Source organism: Nelumbo lutea, chromosome 3 (assembly GCF_056320005.1).
Source record: "Nelumbo lutea isolate HS-2025 chromosome 3, American lotus-T2T, whole genome shotgun sequence".
Lineage (NCBI taxonomy): Eukaryota > Viridiplantae > Streptophyta > Magnoliopsida > Proteales > Nelumbonaceae > Nelumbo > Nelumbo lutea.
In genome coordinates this window covers 38,916,594-38,926,474 of record NC_142686.1, presented here as the reverse complement: position 1 = coordinate 38,926,474, position 9,881 = coordinate 38,916,594, and the positions used below count along the sequence as shown (strand labels likewise).

The 9,881-nt window shown below is 36.6% G+C and overlaps 1 protein-coding gene across 1 annotated transcript; it reads right to left on the bottom strand.

The window, feature by feature from the left end:
• Nucleotides 1-1,504: 1,504 nt before the first annotated feature.
• On the bottom strand, nucleotides 1,505-2,629 carry LOC148864353 (NADP-specific glutamate dehydrogenase). The gene has a single exon (XM_088974972.1). The coding sequence runs from the start codon at nucleotides 2,624-2,626 to the stop codon at nucleotides 1,646-1,648; it is 981 nt and encodes a 326-aa protein (XP_088831098.1). The 5' UTR covers nucleotides 2,627-2,629; the 3' UTR covers nucleotides 1,505-1,645.
• Between the last annotated feature and the right edge of the window lie 7,252 nt (nucleotides 2,630-9,881).

The following is a 9,881-nucleotide window of genomic DNA, read 5'->3' as shown; positions in this document are numbered from 1 at the left end:
TCAGTGGTTACAGTGGTTTCTAGAGGCATTGACAGGATTCCCCCACAGGATCTAAAGTATAGCCTAAATGTAGATGGATTATTTATACAATCATGTAATTGAGCTGCCAACGTATATGTATTAATACAGAATTCATGCAGGGTACTAGCAGCAGCAGGACACAGGGTCTTAGCTGTGAGCTCAGCATCCATCTGAAATTGAATGGCAGTCAAATCGTACTGGGTCTTTATTCTTTAGAAGGCCAAGAAGAAGAAGAATAAGAAGCAGTGCACTAGCATATTTTGACCAGGTCTTCTTCTGTTACAGTACTAGAGCTTCAAGCCTCTTTTTGATGTATGTCAAATATACTATGTAAATAGACAGTATAATGCCTTAACTCACCATTTAGCTAAGCTAAGGCATGCAGGAAGGGATCAGACTCACTATTATCAAGATCAACTACCCCTCAATGGATTATTCTTTCATGCCAAAAGAGGGTCAACATCTACCAGGATGGTGGGTGGGCAGTGAGCTGCTACTTACCAAACATAGCTTGACGAAACTAATATGCCATGTCAGCACCTCGGGCTTGACCAAGGTCAGGTTTAAGCCCAAACTCATTTTCAGCCATAAGGTTTGGACGGGGCCCGGGGCCCGGGGCCGGGCCAAGCGTGTAAAAATTTGGTTCAGCTCAATCAAATAACTGGTCAACTGGATCTCTGGGTGGCCCAGCCCAACGTACACGGTACACCCTTTCCCACGGATCAACCTAGACCAGTTCTAAGGCATTGTCGATTACCACCGTATATAATAACTCGGATCAATTGATCTCAGCTCTTCTATCTACAGATAAGGTTCAGACAGTCTAGTAAATTAATCAAGTAGCCACCTTTAATTTTTAACATATAATGTAAATGTAAATTGGTGTGGTGGACGCTGGGTCCATCAACCAGCAATCAATTGGATCAGTCTCTTTGCACAGTGTACAGGATAGGAAGGTTTGATTCCATGAACATAACCTGTGAATATCCAATTCCAATTTCTATCACTTGAGACATGGGCAGGACATCAGATTCATTTCATTCAATGAATCTAAATATGAGAGGTGATGAGGTGGCAAGTCGGAACTACTAGAGGTACTGGCCGATACCAATATATGCATGAACTCAATTATTGATTATTAATATTGGGAGGTTGCAGTTGTTGAACAAACGGGCGCCGGTTGTTCCATGATCTGTACACTATACTGGCTCTTGTCCTATTGCTCTGCTTCCGGCTTTGTCAAAAACACCTTTCAATCTACACTACAGCTGTGTTTGTATCGAAAAATAGTCTGAAAATCAACTTATTTTATATAAACCTGGTTTGGGTTGATTCACGAATAAATTCTCTTTTTTGTTTTGATAAATCAACTTTCCATTAGACTTAAAAGCCAAACATAGCAAATTTATGATCTGCTGAGTTTGCTTCACGAATAATAAAGTATAGGAAACAAAATTCTTCAAGGTAAATTAAGAATTTCGGGTGTCGAAATTGGATGCCATGCCATATAATATATCAATTAACACCAGATGACCAGATGATCAAATTCTACTATTTACACTCTTTTGTTTGCTGAAAAACTGTATACATGACCCAATCAGGGAAAAAAAAAAAGTGAAAAATCTCATAAAATCCTTCCACGCCTTGAATTTAATAAACTTCTGGACGAGGCCTTGGAAACCAGGTACCCTACTCCCAAACACATGACCCAAATCCCTAAATCAACGGCCCATCTCACTCCCTCCAACTCCATCTCCATCTCTTCCTCGCTACCATCCTCTTCATTGTGGTGTTCACCGGACGATTCCGTCTCCGGCTGTTGCTGCTCCTCCTCGTAATCGCAGAAGCAACCACGATAACAGTAACCGTCCATCACCTCTCTCTCTTCTGGTATCTCCTCTAACCCTCGGAACCCTCTGGCCTTATTCTTACTCCGCACCCCCATCTTCACCTTCTCATTCATGACCACCTGTCCATCCAACGCAACACAGACCTCGGCCTCCGACACCTGGAGCCCGACGCACTCGCATTCCATCACGCACTTGCACTCCATTTTCCACTCCCCCTCATCATACTTCCTGAAGATTCCCTTCAGCACTTTGTCCTCCCTCATGTACACTTCGAATTGGATCCCTTGGCTCACTCGAACTCGTTCTCTGCTTGCGAATACGGCTTCCTCAATATGGCCGTTCTTGCTTCCGTCCGTGGATATGAGTCGGTGGAGGGAGACGAATGCTGCCGCATCAGGTCGGATCTTGGAGTCGTTGATCTCGAGAGAGCTTCCGTCGATGCGAGGGAGATATAGAAGGGTGAGTGATTCGGGAAGGGGCGTTTGAGCATTAGAGATTGATAATCGAAGGTAAAACGCTCTGATCTTCAAGAAATCTCTTTCGCTCCGATAGAAGAATGCGTCGCTCGACCTGCACATCTTATGTTCTTCTCTGATATTTTTGGTCAGATATGAATCTGTATTTTGTTGGGTTCCATCACAGTAAGAATTTGAAGGGGTTATATTTAAGTCGAAATGGAAAACTAGCGGCAGGGGAGGGGACAGGGTTTTGGTTTGGGTTGGGTGTGCTTTGAATTCGAGGGGTGGAGGGCACATGGTTTTTGTCAGAAGCGACGGGGAAATTGTGGATACGGACTCTAGATTCTTTTTAAAATAACGTTTTTTCCTAAAAAGAAGCCCACATAATTTTTCTTGTTAATACTCTCTGCTCAAAAAAAAAAAAAAAAACTTATTAAAACCTTAAAACAGATTACATTTTTTAATACCTATTTAGCCATTTAGGTGCCGTCCGATAACCTTTAATTTGCACGCCCATGGACCTAGCAATCGGGTCGAGTTCAAGACGGGTGTAGGCATCTTCCGGTAAATTTTGGAGTTGGCTTTGGCATAGGTTTGACCCTTACCTTGTAATATTCAAAATAGCGTTGATCTATAGGTTAGATAGGTCAATGGTTCAACCACCGCCAATCAGCTGATCTTTGACTAGATCAATAGTTTTTATATAAAATATGAAGTTGGAAATGAAAGGAAATCATTTTATTTGGAAAAACAAAAATATTTTAAAAAGAATTGATTGAATCTTTGTAAAATGTAAACTAAGCTTGGAGAGGCTTATTTTCAAATGCTCTTCTCTCCAATTTATCTTTTTCTACTTCGAACCATTTCCCTCCTGCATACAAGCTTGGCTAATTTCATAGGTATTAAACCTTTCAAGATCGTTGCTATGTGGTTTACAAATCCAAATAATTTTGAAGTTGTAACTTGTAAGTAGAGGTTGGAATATTGAAGTTGATGGTTCTAGGGCCATCAAATTTGTTAAAAAGAGAAACAACCTGGACAAAGAGTTAAGAAAACGAAACAAATCCTAGATACCTTAGAAAAAAAGAAAAATCTAATAAATAGACTAAATCAAGTTCAAAAAAACATTTAGGATGACCCAGGTAATATTACCTAGCGGATCATTCTCTTTCTTTGTTTCCTTGATCTCCCAATTGTATCAAATATATATAAAGAAAAAGCAGAGATAAAGAGGAGGATGTAGGCATGTAACCACCATGTCTCATAATCCGTTCTGATCACCTGCCAATAAAATATGTTCCAACACCATACCACCAACATCTGACACTGCACATCTCATATATGGAAGGTTCTACTTTTATGGTAGGCCCAGTTTTATAGCAAGATGTATGGTATTAGATGAAGTTTATAGGGTGTTGGAACTTGTTTTTGTTTTGTTGGCCTGTGATCCCAATTTGAGAATACAAGCTACTCCCTCACAAATTCAAAGAGTTCAGTTCACTTGCCAATAAAACACGTTCCAACCCTCTACCAATTTGATCTTATACTGCACTTTCATACATAGCAGGTCCCAATCTCATGGTGAGATGTCTGGTGTTAGATCAAGCTGGTGGAGGGTTGGAATGTGTTTTGTTGGTAGAAAATCTCAACTCACAAATTCAACCCCCAACCCATCGAAGACTGGCTCATTGGTGTGTTAGCTGATTTATTCCAGCGTTGATGCATAATCTAATCCCACAACCAAGACTTTGGGAAAAAAAAAGGGTCAAAGGGGAAGTTATTAATGGTGCACGGCACCGAATACCCAGAAAAAAGGAAAAATCAACCGATACGGGCAGTAGCAGTAGGTAAACCAAGATTATCTTCAGTAAGAAGTCTTCTAACATTATCAGGAGGATGATAGAGAGTGTGAAGTTACCTTCTTCAATGCCCTTGCAAGAGCGTCAGCTGGTTTAGTGGCTTTTCTAAAAGCATGGACAAATGGGCTTAGAGTTTATTCGGACCTACCACCGTGGCTTTTAGTAATACCTCTACCACCAATAGAACCGAACCTGTAGCACCACCAGTATTTAACTTAATTAAATTTGAAGCCCGTGGAACCCATTTGATCCATCTAACCGTTCTAGCAGCAATGGGCTTAGAGTTTATTGGAATTTCAATTGACCAAAGTCCATTTAAGTCTGTTTGATGGGGATGGGGGCCAAATTTTGTAACTTTTGAATCCAAGAAATAATTTTGGTTATCACTTACCACTTGGGACGCTGGATTGCCTTAAGGCTGCTGCATTTGGAACTGGTGTAAATCAAGATTGATGTAAAAGTTTACATCGGTTTGGTTTTGTTGACGTTTGGAAGGAAATGAAGATCGATGTAAAACTTCACTCCGGTTTAGATTTATTGGCGTTTGGATAGAGCGAAGTTTTACATTGTGAATCGATATAAAACCTAGTCAAACATAAAGTTTTATATCGATTATCGATGTTAATATTACATTGATTTTATTGATATAAAACCTTACAATTTTTTATCACAATTTTCAAAATGTAACGATCACCTATTATATGGATTCAGTATAAAACGTCATCAGTGTACTTTTACATTGATAACATTTTACACTAAATCCAAATAAAACTTTATCATTGTAAGGCATTTGACAGAAAAAACACCATGAAAGCAGAAAAAGACTTAAAAGTAGAAATTGAACCCACGTCATCTTTTGAAGACTAGAACTCGAGTCTATTAGACCACTCAGCCATCCTAAACTTTATCATCGTAAGGCATTTGACAGAGAAAACACCATGAAAGCAGAAAAGACTTAAAAAGTAGGAATTGAACCCACGCCATCTTTTGAAGACTAGAACTCGAGTCTGGCTTCTTAGACCACTCAGCCATCCTAACCTTCAGGAATTAAGGAGTTCATAACTCAGTAATCAATCGTCAGCAATAAGCCATTTAATTCAGCTACTTTGGTTGTTATCAAACGGCCACTTCATTCTTATTTATTTGGATTACTAACAAAAACAGCATGATATTAAAAGCTTAAGATTTAATAATAACTACAGGTATAAAGATAGCATCAAAAGACTATTCTTTCTCCAATTTTCTCTCAACGAGGAGGAGGGGTGTCCACAGTTCTATTAATCAAACCATGGCCTTTTTTTGTAAATTGAATCGGTGGTATCAGTTTTTTCATTTTGCCAAACCAAAATTGAACTAGTACCACTGGTTAATTGGTTCATCGGTTTTAGTTTTTGATCGGTTCGGTTCTTCGGTTTTTTATATTTATAATATATATTATATAAATATATGTATAATATTATATTATAAATAATAAATGATGTATAATATATTATAAATATTTAAAAAATATATAATATATTTATAAATATAATATAAGTATATATATATATATAAATATACCAGTCGGTTCAGTTAACCGTCATTTTTTTTATAGGTTAACCGAAAGCCATATTGATTCTTTGATTTTTCAAAAATTCCAAACTAAAATCGAATCGATCGATTCGATTAACTACATTTTGTAGTTCGATTTAATTTTTCGATTTTTCAATTTTTTATGAGCACCCTAAGGAGGAGGTTTAAGTGTATTGATGTGGATTTACTTGACACTGAAAAATCAGTTTGGAGCTGACTAAAAGCATAGATTATTCACAGTTATATAATTAATAACCATGTATAAACACCATTATTTTACACCTATTGTTACTAAACAATTTGACACGTCCTTAATTCCTAGTATTTAGCATATCGCAAGGTTCAAAAACCAATGTGCTCTGCTGTTACCTGTTAGGCAGTTTACAGCAGCTTCATGTATGATGTAACAATAACAGTATGTGTCACGTGAAAAGAGACCGAACAAATATGTACGATGAATTTAATGAAAGCTGTGATAAAAGGGAGAAAGCCTAAAATGCAAATAGAGGCAGGTAGGGATCAAATAGAAACACTCAGGTGTCATCAAATAAAGATCAACAGCAGTTACAGCATCAAGAAATAATAAAGAAGGTCCAGCAGGTGTAGGTATTTGTGAGTATATCGAAATTTGTTGGAGCCATGTTGATCAACATACCTAAAGCTTGGAGGCAAGGGAGGCGCATATACAAAGCAAAGCAAACAGGAAACCAAGTGGTCTGAAATATGGGTTGAATGAGATTCAAAATTCGTAACTGACTGCCTAATGAACAAATCCACAACTCCTCGAGCATGCAGAATAGATCAATGACTGCAAATACTTTGTAAGAGGAGATTATGCAAGTAAAATACTCCCATGCACAATGGAAGATTAATTAGGTTGCACGCAGATTGGCTTACTAAGATGGATGGGTACAATAGGACTTCAGTGAGCCAATCAAGGGCTGACTCGTTGGTGTGCTAGCTGGTTTGTTCCAGTGTTGATGCGGAATTGAATCTCACAATCAGCACTTTGGGGAAAAAGGGGTTAGGGGAAAGTTATTAATGGTGCATAGCACCGAATCTATACTACTTTAAAAAGCACAAATGACTTAAAAAATATTTTTGGAATTTTTTTAGGACAAAATTTACCCTTCAATATTTAAATTTATTGATAAAAAATAGGGCAAATAGGGTAATCAGTTATTGATATTAAATGAGTTGAAAAGAGGTAGTTTTAAGATATTTAATCATTCAATTCCCTCTCATTTAATCTAACATTTAAGTTATTAATTTGCATTCATGTTCATTGAATCATATATTTAAGTCATTTTTGTTTCTTTTATCATTAAGTTCAATTAATTAAATCCGTACTTAATAAATTAATAATTCTAATAACATAAAAGCTTATACTTTTAAAATTTACTTAGAAAAAATAGTGTTTTCATTTAGGTGGTGGTAAGAAATTAAACCATTTTGGGTCAAATGGGTCAATCCATGTTGCCACGATTAAATAATAAAATGAAAAAAAAATGGGAACATTTTTAACATACATATTAAACAATAATAAGTATGATAAACAAGAAATGTTTTTATTAATGATGAAAATGGAATGTAAAATTTAAAACCAATTCGGCATTTGGGGCCAAATGAATTAATAAATAATGCCATAATTAAATAATAAAAAAATTAAAATAAGTATGAAATGTAAGAAGTATTTTTATTAATGATGAAAATGGAATGACAAATTTAAAATCTACCTAGAAATGAAATGATGTCATAGTCAAATAATAAAAATTTAAAAAATAGAAAATACAAATAATCACAAAAATAAAAATAGGAAAAAAAATTGGGCGCATATCTAATGTTATATATTTATAAAAAATAAAATATTGGATACATCTCTAATATTATGTGATGGAGGATGATTTGACCCGACCTATGAAATGATGACATGTGGACCTGACTCAGCACGGGCAACAGTTCAACATCATAGTCTGATCATGGCTAAGTAACGAGCCCATAGAGCAGTTCGCTATATCATAGTTCGCTGTAGGAGGAGCTTGCTGCAACACAAGCTCCGGGTCCCCCCGAGCTACCTAGAAGGGGGATACTCCAAGACTGCTTCAGCTCGCGAGCTAGGGAAACCAGCTCGCTCCAGCCCCTAAGCGAATAAGTCACCCCAGAGAACAGCCTTAGTAAGGGTAGCCCCGAAGTATTTCTAAGCTCGCTATAGAATAGCTCGCGAATGTGCAGCGCGAACTTTTTTCAAGAAGCTTCTACCTGACAAACCGTACCGATTAGACTGCGCCACGTCTCTTGATTGATGGCGCAGTCCATGTCCTTTCGACAGTCTGCACCAATGTCTCTCAGTAGGTGGAGGCGTGCCTGCCCTTTTAAGACGTGTCACTCATCCGAGCAAGAGGTACATTGCAATGATCACCTGCGCAGCCTTGGCAGGTAACGACTGCGGCAGGGGCCCAGTGGCGGTTACACCCGATTTGACAGTAACTCCCCTATAAAAGCCCTTGAGGCAAAGGAGAAGAGAGATTTTTCTCAGACTTTTGAATACTTCCGCACTCTCATATTCTCAACCCGAGTCTTTACTTGCTCTCTCGAGCATAGTGATAAAGCGCGACCTACACTCTTAGCTTTCGCACTCTTCTTTCTCCTTCCCCAATGTTCTGACTTAAGCTTCGGAGTTTTCCCACCGGGTAAATCCCGGGAATCAGTCTTTTCCATCTTTTCAGGTGCCGTCCGTTGTCAACAAGGAGCCAGTCAACAGCTAGATAGGAGTGCCCGGATCGTGCCACATCATTATGCATTCATTATATTGAATAAAAATAAGTATTATACGTAGAAAATAATTTTATCAATGATGGAAATGCAATACAAAATTTAATGTCTACCTAGAAATCAAACTATTTTTCCTTTTAGGTGGCGGTTAGTGGTTTGGGTCAAATGATATCATAGGCAAGCAAAAATTAAGTGTAATAAGTAAAAATTATTTATATAATGTACATGAAATATATAGTTTAAAGGGAAAATTATAGTCAAAGCCAATTGTACATTTAAAATTAGGTTGTAGAATGACCCAAAAACCAACAAAACTCTAACAAACGATTCTACGTTTCAATTTATAAAAATCCCCAACATGTCATTAGAGGCTTATGTGGTTGTTGCCAACATGAGACTCTTAATCCATGTTGGAGATATCAAAAAGCCTATATCGAAAATATGTTTTTATTTTCTCTCCCACTCCCTCTGCCTCTCGATCTCCCTCCGTTCTCTCTCGATCTCATAGTCATGTCTTGATCTGCCACTCCCTTTGTTTCTCTCACTCTCTCTCTCTCTCTCTCTCTCTCTCTCTCTCTCTCTCTCATTCTTCTCCCTCACTCTTCCTGTCGATCAATACCTCCTCCCTCAGTCTTTCTACTGCTCCCTCTCGCGTTTTTTTCTTTTTATTTTTCTTACAAACTTAAATAATATTAATCAAGTTGTATAAAAGAATTAAAGGGACCAATCATTTGTACAATCAATTTATAATTTTCTATCAAGTTGGTGTAAATTTCACAGCAAAAATTTTATTGTGAATTTTTATCAAATTGGTGTAATGATACCAATTTGATAAAAATTGGTATTAATTGTCCTTTTTTTTTATTTTTTTCTTACACACTTATACCATTTGTACAATCAAGCTATTTTCTTATCTAGATGGTGGGTCAATGATCCAACTTTTTAAAGAAACATGTGATGTCATAATTGAATAATAAATATTTAAAAAAAGATAGAGTACCAAAAATGAAAATATACAAAATTTTGTTGAAAACATTTGAGAGCATTTCTAATATATATTTATCATATTAAATAAAAATAATTGTTAAAATAAAAGCTATTTTTATTTATGATAGAAATGAAATATAACAACAACAACAACAACAACAACAACAACAATTGTTATTTGTTACAAGCATTTAAGTTTATTTTTAATCATATTGTTACTTTTGTTAATTTTCAATTTGTAGAAAATTTTTTCACATGCAACGCATGTGCTTAATTATTAGTACAAAAAAAAAGTCAGAATAGAGCCAAGATTTGTTTAGCCCAACTTTCTTTAAGCCTGCCAATAAATAAATAAAAAGCAA

What these genes read in the sequence shown, in the direction of transcription:
- LOC148864353 (XM_088974972.1), bottom strand. Translation starts at nt 2,626, where the DNA reads ATGTGCCCTCCACCCCTCGAATTCAAAGCACACCCAACCCAAACCAAA.